This window comes from Lissotriton vulgaris, chromosome 1_1 (genome assembly GCF_964263255.1).
Source record: "Lissotriton vulgaris chromosome 1_1, aLisVul1.2, whole genome shotgun sequence".
Lineage (NCBI taxonomy): Eukaryota > Metazoa > Chordata > Amphibia > Caudata > Salamandridae > Lissotriton > Lissotriton vulgaris.
The window spans coordinates 1672703176-1672723530 of record NC_141685.1 but is presented as its reverse complement, the minus strand read 5'-3'; the positions used below and the strand labels follow the sequence as shown (position 1 = coordinate 1672723530).

The 20355-nt window shown below is 43.7% G+C and overlaps 1 protein-coding gene across 1 annotated transcript in view; it reads left to right on the top strand.

Moving 5' to 3' along the window:
- The window catches only part of LOC147751046 (uncharacterized), a 417403-nt gene that overhangs the window by 57814 nt on the left and 339234 nt on the right, over window positions 1–20355 (top strand). Inside the window, exons 6-7 of the mRNA XM_086937652.1 lie at window positions 6864–7064; window positions 16751–17028. Of these exons, the coding sequence (XP_086793778.1) occupies window positions 6864–7064; window positions 16751–17028 (479 nt within the window). The remainder of the gene's footprint in view (window positions 1–6863; window positions 7065–16750; window positions 17029–20355) is intronic.

The window sequence follows — 20355 nt, the reverse complement described above, 5'->3', positions numbered from 1 at the left end:
TGGACTGTTCCCATGAGGCACAGGGTCAGACTGATTTGCTTATGGCCATGCCTGAACTGGGGTGGTGTGGAGTGCAAAAAACCGATGGATTTAGGCCCAGATCTCTGTACTGGGGTGAATGTATGACATTGTTCTGCATTCTGTCCATCACCTGTGGTTTTTGCATAAGTAAACTAGTCTGCTGCTTCAGGAGTTGCAGTCAGGGGAGGGTCGTCACCATCATCATCTGCTGTCTTTAGGAGCGCTACCAATGCTTCCCATGCCCTTGCCGCTTCCAGGGCCCGCTCAGTGCTCGCTCTTTTTGCTAACTGCAGCCTAACTATTCCATCACATTCCACCCATTTAATTAATTCCTTCTTCCATCTACTTATACTAGGGCCTATCTGTGCTTTCCAAAGCATGGTGATTTCTCGTTTAGCCAATAGGAGGCCCATATCTAGAAATTTACTTGTGATCTTATTTTTAGCCGTGTGGGGGAACCAATGCAAGAGACAGGGTCCTATAGCCGGTTCTAGCTCCCTGTCAGTGATCTCGGTCAATAAAGCAACCACTTCAGTCCAATGGGTATCTAAGTGCATGCAATCCCAAAACATATGGCAAAATTCTGCACCCTCCCTGTTACAGTGTGGGTATGCTTCCTTGTGGCTGTCGAAGTATTTATTGATCTTCGCTGGGGTGAGGTAGGCTCTGTGTAATATGTAAAAGTGCACTAGTTCAAATTGGGCGTTCCTGGAGCTCCTCCATGCTCGCTCCACCAGCTCAGCCCAGATCGTTTCCGGAATCTCGACCCCCACATCTGCCTCCCATTTGAGTCGCAGTGCATTTAGGGGCGTCAGCATTTCCTGCGTCATTCGCCTATAAAAACATGTAACCGCTTTAAGAGTCCCTGCCAACATGACTATATATTGACACCCCATTGATGTCTGCAGTTCAATGAGTCCCTCCCTCTAGTGTTATGGTTATGAGTTAAATGAGTGCAGGATTCACAGGATAGTCAAAACTGCATTACAAAGACGTCTGAGCAGCCCGTCAACTCCAATACTGTGAAACAGAAATATATTGTGTGCACCCTTAGCAAGGTTACAAGGCTGCCATTTGCTGGGTAAACTGTAAAACTGAAATAGACAACAGACCAAGAAAGACAACAAGCATGGACGTACTCGCCTCTGACTGCTATTTTGTTTTTTCTTTGAGACTTAAGGACTCATATTGCCACAGATTTCAGGAAAAAAAACAATTGAGTACCCAACACATAGTTACAAGTCAGGTGTATAGGTTAAGGGACTGCAGTGACTCAGTGGGCGATCTCTCCGGCATACTCCTTTACTGGAACACCACAGTTCTGAGGAATGCCTTTCCTTGATTGTAGCTCTCACTGCTTGGAATAATTTACCCTTTCTATGCTGCAGGGGCAGTTTCTGTTTGGGGCTCTGGGTCTGTGATTCTCTGAAATTACTATGTCTTTTCTGCAAATAATATTAAACGCATCCATTTATATAAAGAGATATGATCTCCAGGGCCGGCGCTAGACATGGGCAGTGTATGCTGCTGACCAGGGCCTCGCACTCAGCCCACCAGCACGGGGCCCACACCAGTTCAACAAACCACTAGCCCTCTTGTACTCCTGCCGATTCAAGTGAAAGAAAGGCGTCTCTTTGCAGTTGGGCCCATGAGAGGGAGGGGATGGGGTCCTCCCTGCGTCTCTTAGGGATGGTGTCCCAGTTGCAAGGAGATGCGTTTTGCAGGTTTGTCCATTCAGAGACTGTGGAAGGCCCATTATCAGCACTTTACTGCCCCAATCAATCAATCAATCAATCAATCAATCAATCAATCAATCAATCAGAGGTTTGTAAAGCATGCTACTCACCCATGAGGTTCTCAAGGCGTGGGGGGTGCCGCTCTGGTTCAGCCGAAAAGCCCACAGGTTTAAGCCTCAGCAACCAGGCAATTCTCACACCTTCAGCCCAAAATGGGCTCTAAAGGAGGTGCTTATCGGTGACTGAGTCCAGGAGCTGCGGCCCTGGAGAAGTCTGAACAAAGCAGCTCCTTGAGCCCTGAATATGTCACTTAAGAAAATTATAGGGGCCTCGCACATTCCCTTTTGGCCCAGGGCCCCAAAAATCCTAGAACCAGCCCAGATGATCTCAGATCGTGTCTCTAAGCAAACCAATGTATTTAAGTATGGACTTGTGTGTTCCTGGCTGCCTGGCCAACCTCGCTCTGGTCAAGGAGCTGGAAACCAGGCAGTAAATCAACATTTTGCACGTTACTAAAGCTCTTCCATGGGAGTTTTGGTGATTTTCACTTTAGGCCAGTGCCGCTACCGACGGTGACAGTTTTGGGCGTTGCAGGCTGCATTTCTGCATGAGGTCAAATGTCATTCACAGGCATAGGTTTCACCCTTTCCCACTCTTCACAGGGTGTGATTGGATGCAAGCGCAGTAAGAGAGATTTTGCGCCTTGTCTTTGGTAATGGTAAGTATTATTTCTAAACTTGTATTAGGTATATGGTGCTGACTTCCCTCATTCTGACACCCCAGGCCGTGGCTGTAAGTTTCTGGCTCCTTTAGAAGTAGGGCTACGGTATTTGTTCTCCAGCAAATTTGATCCAAAATTCGTGCAGAGCTTTTGGTCCCTGGCAAAGTTGATCAAACTATCCTCAGCTTTTGAGGGAGTCAAGCACAGAGAGAGACATATTTTCATAGAGTGTCATGACTTGTGGAATTCTAGAAAATGTTTAAAAACCATTAAATGATATGAGTATGCATGCCTAGGATCTGGTGCGCATACTTGGCTCTTATTAAGGTCCTGATTTATTTAGATTGATTGGCGCAATGGTTCTAGAATGTTTTATCCTAACTCTGGACATGTTTTGATTTTAGATACAGAAGCTGTAGCATGCTAGATGTTTGTGGTTGAGTAATTCTGGGGATCTGGCTCTGTCATATCTGGCTTTAAAACTGGTCTTTGTCAGACCCTATGGTCATGCCCATAACAAAAATGCCCAAAACACTGAGTGATTTCCAAACAATGAATGTTAAAAACGTTAAGGTAATTCATGTCTGCAATTTAGTTTGTTTATATTTTACTTAATCTTGCATTCTATTTAGAGTGTTAGTTATTTCCATTAAGTTGTGTTTTTATGGTTTTTGGGTGCATCTTATTACTCCTTTATAGTGCATACTTTCAACGGAGCCATGCTAGGAGTTTATGACAAGCCACGATTAAGAGCTCTAGTGCTGAGGCTGAAGGCAGTGTGAGTTTCTCACCGTGCCCGTCACTGGATTGACCCCTCTGCAAAGCACACAGAGCAATAGTCATGTATACCAGTTGCAACTCAAATTCTTTGTAAATGTGGGTGAAGGGGATACACAGTTGTCAAAATATTTTTAAGTTGAAAGTAAAAGAAAATAAAGGGCTGACATGTGAGTGAGTGCAGTGGATGTATGGGGCCAGTGAAGGAGATGCGAGGAAGTGTATTCAGGATAGCGTGAAAAGAGGGCGCTGAAGAGGAAAGAGATGAGGTTTAAAATATGCAGATGGAGGACGTGGAGAGAAAAAGGCCATAAATGTCTAACATAAAGTGTAGATAACTGAAGACCAATACTCCTTTCACAGGCTTCAACGGAATTGAATTCACAGTCTCACAATTTCATAACTGAAACATTTCCAATATTAATTATTTTCAACAAAAGTGTTGTTACTCATTTATCTTAAAAAGCAACAACCACTGACAAAGCCAATAGTCCTGGCAAGTTTTTACGTGTATATTAGTTGTTGTGTTATATATCTGGATCCAAGAACAGAAAGTTCAGCGAGAAACCAAACTACTGAACGGGTGGCTCAAGATGGGAATCACAGTAATTTAGTTAACATTTTTAGGACACTCTCCTTTTAGAGAACACCGCTTTTTTCATCCCACATAAAGCCCTGTCTGCACATATTTCTATATGATTGCAGCCAGCAGCTGTGGGTGTTTCCTCAACCCTGCTTAGAGCCTTATCTTCCAAAGTTGATGCTGCCTGCAGTGCAAGACACTAGGTAAGCACACAATTTAAAGGGCCTGAATGTGTTGCACTTTACAATTTGTGCACTACAGTAACTCTTGAACATATTAATGCAGTAAGACATTTTTAATGTTTTAAATATTTCAAGAGTACACCTTCACAATCGCTTTATAAGCATTCTTGCTTTCTCATTAAATTCTAAATTAATATTTGCTTTAAAATGCACCATTCACCAATTTTTTCACATTGTTTCATATTTTTCTCTGAGGGAGGACCCCCCCACTTATCCCCACGTTTGTGTCTTGATGTCACTTTGCTCTCTATATAAAAGCTATACCCAACATTTATACCCCACAACTTTCAAATGTCACCAGCTGCCTCTGCTATGCAGAACCATTATTTTATAGTGAGCAATTAAAATCCTTTATTATTCACTTAAATAATTTGTCCTGCTCACTGTAGAGTGCATGACAACTCTGGTTTAGTTCCGAACTGTGTTAAAAAAACATACAATAGAATAAAGTTCATGTGCCAAAATAGAGTAATGAAAATATCCAATGACTCCATTTCAAGGCGAGTTTTGGATGTTGGTACATAGTTCACCTCCAATGAATGTAAATCTTATGGTACGTAAAATTGAGAGGACTATATTGGAGAAAGGGTAAATCATCCGTTGTAGATAAGGGACTCCTGTTTCTCATATGCCTAGCAAGCTACACCTTCCAGTCCCTGGGATTCAGTGTTGCTCTCTTTCCCAATCTGCTTTCACTCTCTCCAACGTCAACTCCATTAATGGAGATCTGGTCTTTTTGTCCTGAGAAAAAACTGATTTTATTCATTTATATTTTGCAGCAGTTTTAGTTTCCCCAAAATGCTGTTGAGTCTGAGTGGGAGTAAACCACAGCCTGGAGCAAGGTAATTCATAATTTGGCCCTATACTTAAGCTAGTCAGTGGTGTAGAAAGGATACCATGGGATCTAATGCAAGAATGGAAAATATGTACCTCTCCGCTGGTTGGCTTGTAAAAGGCAGACATACTCTGAGTGGGATGGACACCTAGGGCCCTGCCAACTGTGCATCAGTGAAAGATATCCCTAATCCACACTCTTTCCATTCTCGGAGTACTTTGTCCAGCTTTATATTGAATTTGCATAGTTAAAGTTACTTCCAAAATCTGAAAACATTTTACATGTGACCTTTTGCAAAGCTCTTGACCTAGCTGGACTGGGAAGGAAGTATTTGCTCTTCTTCTAAAATTACACGGCTCTGGTTTTGCCTATTCGGCAACTTGGCGGGTGCGGGCGATATCCCCTTTGAGACCCTCTGAAACTCAGTACAGTTCTGAATGCAGTTAGTGTACCACTGCTTTGTTCATTCTCATCATTAGGGATGGCTCCTCAGATTATTTTGGGACATTACTGGGCCAGACCCAGTTCTGCCAGAACTTCCGAAACCACCCCCAGCATTTATAAAATAATGAGATATTCCAGCTGGCCAGTTTTCCGCTTGGTGCTCTCACTGTTGTTGCATGTGGCTATAGGTGAAGAACCTCAAACAGTTTCCAAGGTTTGCATTTGGCATTGCATGTCAGGTGGCATTAGTGACCGGTGCTTGTGTCCTCAGTTAGAGTGCAAACCTCTATCCTGCTGTCCATTAACCACCAACAGTGGGCACAAAATATTTTTTAAGCAAATCTAGACTTTGCCCAGGAGAAAACTGACGAAAATCCCACTCTAAACTATAGCGTTAATGTAACTACAGCTTAGATTATTTCTTAATGGCAAACTTCGTGCATTCAGGACAGCCAGGAATACGGAAAAAGAAGATAACATGTTGTGTGGGTCAACCTGGCTGCTTTCTCAAGTCTACGATTTGGTTGTTAGGTCTGTCACATGAATACAAGATAGAGTTCAATATTAACTTCCAAAATTGTATGCAAACCTAGGAATTCCCGTGTCCTACATAAAATGACCCATTTCCTTCAGCACTTCTGAAATCTGCACTTACTCCTGTAATTGTTAGCGACAGAATCCCCAATGACTGTTCTCAGATCAATATCACTATTAGCTACGTAGCCAATACGTGACTTAATGAATGGCATGAGATTTGAGAGCCTGGCCTTTCGACCTCTGAAGTGAACCTCAAGTGAACTGTCTGTAATCACCGCTGGGACATCAGCCCATGTTTCACCCGACCGACCATCAAGTGTCCTTGATGACCCACTTAATACTGCTTTATGCCAGAATCCTCCATGAAGAAATACAACAGGTTTAAGTGAAAGTGTAAAAACATCAAATTTTTCAAGGAAAAACTGTCTTAACTTGAGACATATACAACGTCCTGATGTAGTCTGAAGATTCTGAACCTGAGGAAAACCTATCTCAACCTGAGATACATACAGAGTCCTGATGTAGTCTGAAGATTCTGAACCTTGCGGTTTGCATATCCTGATGAGATAGTTTGCAGTTAGTTAGTACAGTGACCTGCTTGTTCATAAGGGTAAATTTGCTGAAATTGCTGTGGATGAAATTGAAAGTAAAAATAAAAGACTAGATACAATTGCTGTTCCAATCTCTCCATTCTCTCTTGGTCCTTCTGAAGAGTTCTAGTTCATACCATCAACACTTGTAGTGCTGGGGCAACTGAGGTGAATTGGCAGGGCAGATCACTATTAAGGAAGCATGATCTATTTCGTAGGTATCTGGATGACTCAAAACAATGAGAGGTTGATGTATACTGGTGAGTAAGTTGCATTTGTTGAGCTTTCTCAACTACTAGAGGGTTTCAGCATGACGTTGCTAGCGTTCTTAACCAAGGTGATGTCCAAGTCAGCAGAGCGTTTCTCTCTCCCTGCAGTTGAAATCTCTCGACGGGGTTCAGAACCTCCCCCGACTGCATGAACTCTACGTACAGAACAATGAGATCTCCAGTCTGTTACCCCTGTCCCCCTCACTGACTCTCAACGTCTTGGACGCCTCCAACAACCACATCCAGTTCTTACCGCAGTCTCTGCAGGTGCTACGGGGACTTCGCCGCCTGAAGCAGCTGAAGCTCAAGGTAAGACAGTGACTGTCCTGGGACAATCCAGGACCCCCCTTACATCAATTGCTGCCTCACTCTTCTCCTTCAACCTCTCTTATGGTGCTTCACCCTGCTCTTCAGCCTCATCACAACCTCTCTGACTCTTGCTTGACCCTTCCTCATCTCTTGGTTTTGTTCATTTTCATTTTTAAAATCTTTCCTATGGCTATTTGTGTTAAAGTATAGTATACACATTGTTTCAGAAAAGGTGTATATAACGTTCTATCAACTGTATTCCAGTTGCTTTGCAAGTACCTACCACATAGAATGGGGGTTAGGAAGTTTGAGTCATTCAGTGTTGTCTTTGAATCTACCTCTGCCTTGGTTTCATGTTACCCGTAATGATTTTGTCTGCCTGATATATTTTGATATTGTACTCTGAGGATTACATATTTTCCTGGCATCGCGCTACTCAGTGTTGAAGGATTCCAGGCTTCAACATATTATGTTTTTTTTTTCTGAAATAATGTAGAGGAATAATGATCACTGTGAGTTACCATTTTATGTTTTCAGGGTCCTCTATTTTTCAAACAGGGCAACGGGGCAGAAATCATATATTACGGCACTCTTTTATCCTCCTTTTCAGATGGTTAGGGATGGTTGTATGTCAGAATATCAATGACAAAAATATTGTCTGACACAAATATTGTGAGTAAAGTATTAATTACAAAAATATTGTCCCATTAGGTAATCATTTGCTATTAATAGCCCCAATTGTGTGATATGTGTCTAAACTATACTTAGCTTGCAATATTTTTGTTAGATGATATTTAGTTCACAATATTCTAGTCCCATACTTTCCCCTTGCCCGGTTCGTGTATGTTCACAGGGAAGCTGTTAGTTGCTTCAAACCTCTTTAATTTAATCTGGAAAGTACATCCACCATCTTTGGAGGTGCACACTACACAATGCATGGCGCGATGAGTTCTTGCGAACAAATCCCATTCTTGAGTAAATTGTGGCTAAATAAAATACCCACTTACCTGAGCCAATCAAAGGGGCTAAGAAGCACCACTCACAGGGGCAAGGCAGCAAGGCTGGATCATGAGGGTCTCCTCTGATATTGTCTCCCTCTTTCCGTTCATTCTTTTTTTGCCAACTTTGCTTTCATTGTTTTCTTTGCTGCTGCCCCACCCATGTAAGATCAATCCTTTTTGTAGAAATTGCTTAATGTTTACAGTGTCATGGTAATAGTTGGAACTTCCATTTTCACTTGTAGTAGCTATCAAGTGATTAGCTTATAAATGTGTACCTATCTTTCAGTGCCTTGAAATGATCTTCATAGTGCAAATTCAAGCTGACCAGTAACAACTGGTTTCTGCAGCATCTAGTTGTGAAACTAAACTATATTTGTTAAACAGAAATCTAAACAAAATGTACTTGCACTGGGCTGGGAATGTCACCTGCATGGCAAACAGGCGCATACCCCTGCCCTCATTTCCCGACTGTATGAAAAACTGATATCTCGTCTTTGTTTACCCTGGCATCATGGTAATCTAGCTTGTGCACAGAGATGTACACCTGTCCCTAATAATGTGAGGTCAAGAACCTGTTCTGTGACCTGGAGTGGGCAGAGAACGTGCCCTCCTATTGGGTGCCGGACAACTGGCCATGCCCTGGGTGAATCACATAACGTGGTGGAATATAGCGGATTTTTGTGAACCAGTAGTATGACCAAACATTTTTCTCTATGTTAATGAGAGAAAGGTCTATTTACCATTCTCATGTAAAGCTTCAATGTTATGTAAACCACATAACCGTGTGTGTGTTGAGTGCATATAAGTACAGTTAGTGTCCAGCACATGTATGGTAGTTGACTTTGAGTGTGGTATGAGCTGGAGTGCTAAGACCAGTGTGATGCATTTTGTATAGCCTCTAGTATGGCATGACTCAATTTGGATAGTGATACAGCTTCCCCATGCAATGGAAGTGTATTGACTGTATTTTTGTGGCTAAAGGGTAGAGTTCCAGACACTGAAGTGATGGAGGATCGAGACGGCGCTCTCCTTAGAAATTCAACGAGGACCTTATTAGCAAAAGCTGATGATAAATTCTTCCTTAACACTGCCATTTTGTGGCAGGGGTGAGAAGTTGAATTACCGTTTCTGTTGTCAAGTTGAAGGCTTTTTTTATTTGTCCCTGACGACTGTTTCAGGAAGGCTGATGACAGCTAGGGATATATGTCGGTACAACGCGCGCGTTACAACGACCTACTATTACCACGCAGTTGTAACAACGCAAGTCGTTACAACGACTTGCGTTGAGGGGGCGCAAATTTAAAACATTTAAATTACTATTCCAACACCAGTCCCCGTGGATAGCAGGGAAGGTGTTGGGATAGTAAATTAAATGATTTTTAATCCTCGAGCGCCCCCCAGTGCATTGCGTTGTAACAACTTTCGTTGTTACAACCGCGTGGTAATAGTAGGTCGTGGTAACGCGCGCGTTGTAAACGATGCGCACCGACAGCTAGGTGCAGAGATCTCACACTTCATTGTACCCTTGTGGTGCTTCTTCTGGGAGCCTAGCCCGTTGTTACCTGCTGTGAGAGCCATTGCTTTGCACAAAGGGTATGTCTGATGAACAGCCGGAAAATTACCCACTCCAAACCAGATCTGAAACTGTAGGCAGTGAATCTGGAAAATGTGAATAGGAAAGGCATCCAAACCATCCCACCTTGTTCCAGCTCTATGTTCTTCTTGACAGAGAAAGAGAATGTCTGGGCGGCGTAGCTAGGGGGGGTGGGGGGGGGGGCGGTCCGCCCCAGGCGGCACTATTTTGGGGGTGGCCGGGCGGCGCCTCAACAGTATCAGAATGCACAAGAGAGTAATTATCATTGGCAGCCAAACAAAGTGCTTTGCGCAGCTTAATTAAGCCTCGGTGTGGTGGGCCAGTGTGTGTGAATGCTACTGCATTGCACGCACCACCAGCAGCTTATTTTCAAAGCGCATCTTCATGTTTGGGTCCCGGGCCTTTAATCTGGTAGGTGCGAAAGCGCTACCAATGACGGCCCTGCGCACCAACGTACGTGGTGACGTGCATGAATGCACCCAGTGACCTACCTCAACAGGCCACCACAAGCTGCTCACATGAACCGGCTCTCTCCCAGTCTCAGTACATTAAACGAGGGGCAGGTCGTGTGAGAGTATACTTTTACTTGCAACTCTCCTTGAGCTGCGTGCGTGTCGGAAGATTCAAGCAGCAGGTACGTTTCCTCTAGTTTATACACAGTTTTGTGAGGTGGCACGTCTCACGTCTGAAAAGATAAAATGCAGGTCATTCTGAGGGTAAGGTTAGGGAGTGGAGGACAGCGCACGGAATAGAAGTGCTTTCTGTGTCTTTTGTAGAGAAAGTGTGTTGCAGGCTCTGGCCTTGCCCTTGGACACGGTGAGAAACCTTCACAGTAACAGGGAAAGTGTTTTTTAAATAGACCTTCACATGTAAATATTCTTCTCTTCGGTAATGGAGCATTATTTTGCAGTTTTGTAGCAGTGTAGTGTAGTTGTGTTTAAAACAGTAGAAAATTCCTTGTATGTTGAGCAGTTTTGGGCAACACACAAAGTGTCAAGTTAACTCTGGTGATTAATTTACCTGCTGGGGAGAGATGGGAGTTTGGTCGAGGGGCAGTTTTCACTTGTGTAAGGTAGCCCAGAGTGTTAATATCGTAGCTGCCACGTATTCGCATTGCTGATGTGACATTCCATGTTTGCAGTGATTTATGAGTGACATTCCACAGCAAAACGTAACATTTCAAAAACACTTTATACTGTATTAAAATAATACCTTGTATATTCATTGTGCTTTAAGTCATAAGCTCTGACATCGTAGCACTATAAATACAGAAGTCGTTAACCACCACTCCTTACCTCCCTGCTAGCCAAAAATCTGTTCCTTTACTGTCTGGTTACATTCATCTGCAGTGACGGAATTAATCTATAAGATTTCATAATGCAAACAAATGCATTTCCTACTGAGTACTTTAACTTGGATTTATCTTCAAACATACAGTGTGCCTTTATTTTGAATGCTATTCCCTGAAGGTGAAGACAATCAAAACTAGTGACTGAATAAACCTATTTGTCCTCCACCCCTCTTCCCCCTCGTCTGGCCTGGTACTGCCCCAGCTGCAGCACTCAAGTTAGTCTAGTGATCAGGTGCGCTGGACTCACCTGTAGTATCCTGAAGGTGCTGCCGGGCAAAGCCTGCAGAGGGCGTGGTGAAACCCAGTGTGGTGGACCAGTCTGCAGACATTGCTGAGGTTACCTACAGGCCCAAGGCCTGCCAGACAAGGCTACTCTTTGACCTTCTTAGTCACTGTCCCTTGCTGTTAATCTAGGTGCTCCTAAGTACTAGTTAGCAGTGCAGCCTTTAAACTGCGCCCGCCACCGCCCACTGGACGGTCTACAGGGACCCCTTCGTGATCGAAGGCCAGGCGCTGATGATGGCTAAGTTGCTTGCTATCTTTAGGCGAACTGTCCATGGGACAGAATCGGGGATGTGCACAGCAGAAGAATCCCCCATACTGTTCCAGTGCCAGCTGCCCGCCAGCAGCACAATCATAGAGAGCACGCTGTGAGAGTCTCACAATGCTGCTTGCGTGGTGAGCATGTTAACAGGAAAATAAACCAAAATTCAACCACTGGCTGGGATTATCGTTGCAGGCTTTCTGTTGATGGTACAGAAGTGCCGGATCCTGGCTGTGTTTATGTTCTGCAGTAACACCAGACAACCAGGTGGAGGACCGGGCCTGGTGGAAATGTATTTAAGTTGCAGGGCAGAAGTATATGTGTGTTTTTAGAGAAGTTTTGACACTACAGGTCACAACGCTACTCCCTAACAGCCAAAGCGTAGTCGGTTATAAGCTCCTAATTGCGGCGCTGGACAACCAGTAGCACATCAGGTGCTGGCTGTGGCTGCTTTAATCATAATATGAAGCGACGTGTTGTTATTCTTCCAGGAGCTATAGTATGCGTGACTAAGACATTTTAGTGCGGTGAGGTGGACATCAGTACTAAAATGCCTTAGTCCAACCCCTGATGCTTGGTACTTGGCAAGACTGTAATATGCCTGCTGCAAAGGACCTGTGCCATGCATATCAAAGAATAATATTTTATGTGCACAGTTCAGTGGGTGACTGCTTTTGTCACAGAGATTCTGTTGTTACTGTGTAGTTCATAAATTACATTCGTAATCTAGAACAGTGAGCTATGAACTGCTATCTAAGAGCTGCATGGTACATGTTGGAAAGTGCTGTGTTTTTTCCCAGTCTTTATATTTTGATGTTGCTAAGAAAGGTTTGTTTGGGTAAGAAATACATTTTTATTAAAGTCGATCCTAAACACTGTGTTATGCTCTAAGTCTGTTCTCCTCCAGACCCAGCACTTTTAAAAAGTGCCTACTAGCATGGGTGGCATATGAATCTTACACAGTTTGGTGGTCTTTGCCTTATGCAACATTTTCTATGCACTAATTCACAAATGTATGATTCATTGTGTCTGGATGTATGATTTTGAGAATGTGGAAAGGTTTTGCTTCAGGAGCAGGGATTAATGGAGTCCTGTAACATCTGCAGTTGTAAAGCAAGCATTCAAGCCTTTGGGCATTCTGGCTGTTAGATAAGATGTTTGTTACTGATGAGGTATTTTTCACACAAGATTCCCTATTAGGCACACTATGTCATACTGCCTTCAATTCTGATCTGCTTTCGAGGCACCATGTTTGTTGAGACTAAGTGATGTGGGGCAGCACATACAAAGAAGGTGGGACTGTGTCTGACAAAGGGTAGGGTGTTGAAAATGCACTGGATAAAGTTAATTATCATGCATTTCCAATGAATGCATGATAATGCTTAAAGCACAATAATGTATGATATTCCATACATACTAGATGGTACCTCTGCTGTGAGAGAACTCATGTAGAGGCGTGCACCATATGCTGTACACACACACACGACTCCCCTATGATGTCCCATTCTTTTTCCATCTTCTTTGTATCGGGGTAGTAATTGTTAGGGATGTCTCTCAGCCTTGCCATTATCATTATCCCATACATACTAGATGGTACCTCTACCTTGACGCTCTTATTTAGAGGCATACTCCAATTCTGTGTGAACCTTCTTTCTCCAAGGGCAGCAGCAGGTAGGAGTGTCTCAAGGCTTAGCCAGTAGCATTTGTCCATAAACACTAAATGGTACCCTTGTTTTGAGAGATCTCAGGTAGAACAAGCTCCATAAGTAGCATGCACACACAGTACACCCTAGTGCTGACCCCAGTCTGTTTGCCCTATCTTTCACTCAGTACAGTAGCAGGCAGGGGTGTCTCTGAGTTTATCCAGTAGTATTCTTCCACATATACACAATGATAGACATCTCATGTAAAACATGCACCATAAACAGCATACAACGTTATACTCCCCAGAGGTGCCCCTATTCTGTTTCTGAGTGAACAGGACATGGAGAACCTTATATGCCAACGAGAAGCAGGGTAATTGTATTATATTCCATCAATAGTCCTGTGGGACTTATTTATGTTCTACATCAATCTTATTTTAAAATAAATGTGTGAATGTGTGTAGACTCAATTATATTAGTCAGAAGAAAGGTACAGGGTGCCTTCTTATTTGAATAGAAGTTAATTTGTTGTCTGGGAACGATATAGCTCATAAATCGAAAAATAGAAAATACTCTCATGTAATGAAAGATGTATTGAAGATGAACTGTAAACATCTGTGTCGTTGACATGGTGTTCTGTGCTGTAAACAGGAACTGCATTGATGACATGGATTATCTTTAGGGTTTTTATGCCCATTATTTAAACAGGTGTATATATTTTAGTTCACACTTTGAGCATTATTGAGATATTGATCCATGCTTTTGCCTTGAAATTTAAGGAGCTGATTATAAGGCCCATTAGTGATCCATTGCAAAGTCAGTTTTAGGAGCTGCTCTGCCTAAAGCCATGAGTGGCTGATAGGTTTAAAGGAGTTGCACAGCCTGAGATTTCACTGATCAATGGTGATATGAGAGCCCGACAGCTCGTATGATGAAGACCTACTAGTGGCGATACTACGTAACTCTCGGACCTCTTTCAAGTGCTCGCCGTCCTTTTTCCCCAGCACCCATCCCCGCCCCCCAGGGGGCGGCAGTCTGAGGGATAGCCCCGGGCGCCACAAGCTCTAGCTACGCCCCTGCTTTGCAGGAGGAGAAGCAGGCTGTGTTCCTACTATGTGGAACCTGCAGACGTTGCTGACTGCCCTACTGAGCAAATTTGACCTGGCAGTTGTCACGAGTGGTCCCCTTTCTTCATTTGTGGCCCCAACAGTGGGCCACAAGTACAAATCAAACCTGAAAAGTAACCATGTGCTTTGCCGCATCCCTGCTGTTCCTGAAGACCTGGGGAGGCTGATGCCTGACTCCAAGCAAATCCAGTGGAGGAGCGGCCTTCTCTAGTGAAGAGGAAGCCTGATCTTGTCCCAGATGCCACACATGCCAGGATGAGCATCTGCCAAGTAGGCCTGAAATGATGCTCATCACCACAGTCTGAATTTCAAGTGAAGACTGCCAGTATTGTTCTGTGTCAGCAGAGTTGCTGTTCAAAACGCCGGCTAGGACAACTCCCACCATTGCTGCACGACCCCAGCAACATGAGCAGATATTACAGGGTCCCACATGCAAAAGACTGACCTAGACTTTCAGACCGAGTTCTGCACCGGGTACATTGCCTGTGACCGAAGCAATCCCATTTTGGGTATTAAGTGTTGAACTGAACTGTGCAATATTCTGTTGGATAGAAAAACTAGTAAACTACACCTATGCTTAATTTAAGGCTATACCTACACGAGGGTATAAGTCTTTAAAGTCATTAAAGAAGCTCCGAAAACGAAGAGAGAGTGCCAAAGAGCATGTGAAACTTACCTAATAATTATAGTTGGAATCACAACCCTGTAACTGAGCGCACCTTTACGTTTGTAGTCTTATTAAAGTACTTTCTTTTGACTAAGATAAGCACTGGGCTGGACGGGGCATTATCGTGTCGGTTGTTTCACCGTTGAGTTCTGAGCTCTGCTCCCACCTGGCACATACACACATTACCTCCCTGAGATGCCTTTGCCTGCTCGGCCTCACTACCCTGAATGCAAATTGACATCACCTCCCATGGTTGGGGCTCAATAGTCCCTCTCTGACATGTGGCCCTCCTGAATTGGGTCAGGCAATTCGCCGTTAAGTAAGAATACCAACTAAAACCAGTAGACACAGTAACTTGTTCCAAGAATCAAGTGACATTTCCTCTATACAAGTTCAATAGCTGTATAAAAACGTGGTATACCACCAAGTGGAACCAGTTCGAAGCTACTTTGTGAGTGTTGAATTCAAGTTTCCATAAGGCATTACGTGCTAAATGGTTTCTTCGATTATTAGAAGTTGAGTGCACCATTTTAGTCGAGCTCTTAATGTTTGTTGAAGAGGCAGTGTTTTTTATACAGCAGTGCGCTCGAAATATGGCGTCAGACTCAGTCTGTTGTGTGCTTCAAGCTTGCCAGAGGTCATTGAGGGCTCAGGGTCCAGGGCAATGTGGGGCTCTTGGAATCCTCTTCTGTTTTGGACAGGCGCCATAAGTACCTGTTTCTAAGTTTTGGTAAGGATAGAACCTGATGCCATCCTGTGGTGTCCCTACGTAAGCTGTCTCAATGTTAATGACAATGGCAGACTTCCTTATAACAAAACAGCTTTAAATACATGTTACTGAAGGACCGTGGGGCCCGGAAGGTGAGGGGGCCGCCTGTGTCCTAATGCATTCTCCACCTGTATCAGCCCTGGTGTCCTGGTGCCGTAGTCATACCTGCCAACTTGAAGAACAATCTCACAGTGTGAAGAGGGGGCAGGCCTTCAAGGACGCTGGTGCAGATATTCGGGGTGTTTTCCACAGCCCTTATTGGACGTCGGCAGTTCAAGTCTCAGATAACAAGCTGGAAAACCACCATTTACAGTGGTTTTCAGCTTGTTTTCCAGCCACGGCCGGCAGTGGGAGTACCTGCAGGGCGGTGACGTGGGGAGGGGGAGGGGCAGGGTGGGGGGTAGTAATGTATGGATTACGGAGTTTTACAGATAAGTAAACATTTAAATAAATAAAACGAATTTCGTTGTGCGCACTGCATCGCATTTGGGGATGGCCTGCACTCAACAAAATTCGTTTTATTTATTTAAATGTTTACTTACCTGGGAAGCTCTGTAATCCATACATTACTACCCCCCACCATGACCCTCCCCCTCTACACTTCGCCGCCCTGCAGGTACTCCCACTGCCGGCCGCAGCTGTTGTTTTCCCTGCCACCGTGTGATATCGACTCCTCTCCGGGTAACAGTGTGATGGAAGCTCATATTGTGTGTCACACTGTAGCACCATGTGAGTTGGCAGGTATGTCTTAGTGTTAGTGATTTGATAGTTTAGCTTAAACTTTTTATTTACCATCTAACATGTTTCTAACACTCAGACATTTAACCTTTTCAAACTGGTGTGCTTGGATAATGTCTGTGTATGTAAATGTTTGCAAATGTTGATATTTGTATTGTCTATTTTTGCACTGGTGGAAACAAACACAATGGAATTGATGCTGTGAGTTGTATCACTCAAAAAGCATCTTCTTTTCTTCTGCTCCGCCCTCAGGGTAACCCATTGGCTCGAGACAACCGCTACGTCTCTGCTATCGCTCAGTCCACCTCAGTGGAGATCCTGGATAACTCCCTCCTGAAGAACCCCAGCAGGTCCCTGCTGCTTTCTGTGGACAAGTCCCTGCTGCTCACAGACCCCATGCTTGGGCCTTCAGAAGGAAGTCAGATGAAGGAGCGCTTGAAGGAGTCAGCAAGGGAGAGCTTCATGGAGAAGCTGCAGCGGAAGCGCAAGGATGTTGAGGGCACCATACACCACCTGCACAACAGGATCCTGTAAGGCACCCTTCCATTAGTGCTGTGATCCATCAATTTAATGATATAGTGTGGAGTATTATAATTAACCTAATGATATATTTTTTTTAAGGAATGTTGTTATTGTACAGTTCAAAGGGTGCACAGTTCACACCTCATCAATAATAATGAATTCTACAATTTTCTGTTTTCATTTTTCAAAAATATTTGAAAGATTTAAAAATAGTATCCAGGATGGCAGCCCACAGATAAGATTGTATTAGAAGGAAGATGAAAAAGAGTAAAAAGGAGAAAACTTTTACAATAATTAAGGAGTTTGAGAAACATGATTTTTCATGCAATATACAGAATACAGGGCCAGATGTACGACGGTTCTTGCATGCGCAAACAGATTTGCGAACCCTTTTGGGCATGCAAAAACAGCATGGGGTATGGTCAAACAATATTTTGCAAGTCACAAATTTTTGCGACTCGCTATTAGGAAGGGGCGTTCCCTTCCTAATAGCATGCGCAACCCTATGTACAGATGTAGCCTGTCTGCAATTGCAAGCGCAAAACACTCGCAAATTACCACCCTCTTCAAGAGGGTGGTAATGGGGCCGCAAGAGGGAAGGGGTCCCCATGGGACCCCTTTCCCTTTGCAAGCGCAGGGGAAAATATTTTTTAAGGGCAGGCAGTGGTCCCAGGGACCACTCTATATGAAGTAACAGAGACCCCCTGACATATGAAATCTTCTAGGACCGGGCGAAACACAATGTAAGTATCTTCCTAGACAGTAGTAAATCACTATTAACGAATACAGAATATGTGTCTCATAAATCATGTACAGAAAATGTCAAGCAAACAAGGACAATAACATTAAGCTGTTTTATTTAATACTTGAGGCATAAAAATAAAAACAAAATACGTATTCAACATGTGATATTCAGTATTAAAAAAGTTTAAAAATACAGATCATGTGTGCGACAATTATATTTGGGAAATGCAATCCAATGATTAGTGCTGTGGCTAAGCTGTGTGCTATTCGACGCGCGTTTCGGCGTGTTGTAACGCCTTCGTCAGGAAATAGGGCCACAAGTTCCTGTATAGCTAAAACAGGAAACCTGGATGTATGCTGGACAATTGATGCTCCTATGTATGGTAACACTTAATATTCTTATTCTATCTTGTAGATAGGGGTAGATTAGAGCGACCTTAAATGTCAGAAATCCTGATGATTCATCAGGTCCTGAGGCGAGGAAAGATGGTCCTTAATTTGATGAAGGTATCAGAAGATGTCAAGTTAAAAAATCCTTATTATTGAGATGTGCAATTATGCAGCGAATGTGTCATCAGTGGATGTTTAAAATCAGAAGGTCGGCAGAAGCGGCGCATGAACAGGGATTGATGCCCTGATATGTTGATAGGCTGTCGTGGAAGTTTAGTGTTCTCCCGGATAAGGACCACTGCCTGCCCTTAAAAAATGAAACGAAAACGTTTCATTTAAAAAAAAAAAAAAAAAAACATCCAGTTTTCTTTAAAGGAAAATGGGCTGCATTTGGGAAAAAAACTGCTTTATTTAAAAGCAGTTCCGGACATGGTGGTCTGCTAAGCCCAGCAGGCCACCATACCTGGGAGGGCCTGCCATTCCCAATGGGGTCGCAAATTGCGAGAGGCTGATTAATATTCATGAGCCTCTCTATTTGGGACCCCATTAGAAATCGCTAACAGTGTGTTAAACACTGTTGTACATCCTAAATAGCGCCTCGCAAATTTCGAGTCTCAAAAGACTTGCAATTTGCGAGGTGCTATTTTGGGGGTCATACATCTGGCCCATAGAAACTTCATCAGGCACGTATGAAACGCTAAAAAACAGGACAGGCTTCAGTACACTGTTTGTGTGCTGTTTGGTGTCTTCATGGTACTACAAATTCCTCTGCCACCCTTTAGCACTTTACTATATTTTCTTTATTTGTAGTACTGATGACTCTGCTGATAAAGTTAATTATTGGGTCACTGGCTTATGTACATATAAAGAGGGTATGGGACAACTTCTACATAAAAAATAAAGCTTTTTTCAGTGGAAATAAATATCTGAAGGGTTACCAGTTGTAATGCAATGTAGTCTGTACAGCTCCAATTGTACCATAGGGCAACATGGTCGATATTATGGCCCAGTTGTTTACTGTCTTCCCTGTGTTCATGCATATGCCTCCTAAAATGCATATTTTCAGTTTCATAAAATAAAATGTTCACTTTCCTATACCGTAATATCTGAAGAAAGAAGGGACAATAGTCATAAGGCCCTTCCTCCCAGCCTTAAAATTGAGAAACAAGACATGACATTGCCCAAAATCAGACCTCATACGCCAGCCAGCCTACCACCACCTGCACATGAATCTCTGCTCCTGACTATTGAGCAAGAGATCCCGGCTGCAGGAAGGTGGAATCTGACTATATGGTTACCCCAACTTTTTTCCTGGTGTTTTGCTGGTTTTCGACTTAGTTGGCCTGGGACCCTGCTATTCAGGGCCCCAGACTATCTGTTTTCTCTATAAAATGGACTCCATGTACTTTAGGTACATACCAGACCACCCTTGTGAGCCCTGTATAGTGTACCATAGGTACCCAGGGCATAGGTGCACCTTAGGCCTACCAGGGGCTGCTGAATGTATTGTGCCACCCCTGGTATGCCTTACAAACTGATACCACAGGTCTGTTCACACGGCCTGGGTAAGGTGGTGTAATCACCCCTTACTTAGATATAGTATACCTATATCTACCTCTACATATAGACACATATACACCTATAAGCCACTCCTATGGTAGGCCTCGACACTCCTGGAGGCAGAGTGCTTGGTTGTATGTGAGAGGGTGCCCTAGCATGAGCTGAGCCCCTCTGCAGCTTTTGGAACCATCTCCCCATAGCTGTTCTATGATATAGTCATACCATATACTTTTAAGTGCATTATAATCCTCGCTGTTAATGCTAACTTTGGTTGGCTTTATCAAAACATGGCGTGTAAGGTGTCAAACACTTCGGAATACTACCCCCCCGCCAATTCTGGCGGCGGGGGTAGCATTCCGCCCTTCTACAGGGAAAAGACATGTAAGTTACTGCTTTACCCGGTTAAAGTTAAACAGAGCCTCAGCATCACAAAATGGATGCTGCTGCCACAGACACGAGTCTGACCTCCTGTTGCTGGACGAAACTCCGGCAGGGGAGGCCTAGACAATAGGCTTCCTGTCCAGGGAGGTGCCCGCGCCTCCCCAGACAGGGGTTTTGTGTATTGGGGCAGGGAGGGCTGCATCCAGTGAATGCATCTAGACACTGCCTGGGGCACACAAGGTGCTCCATGCATAGCCCGT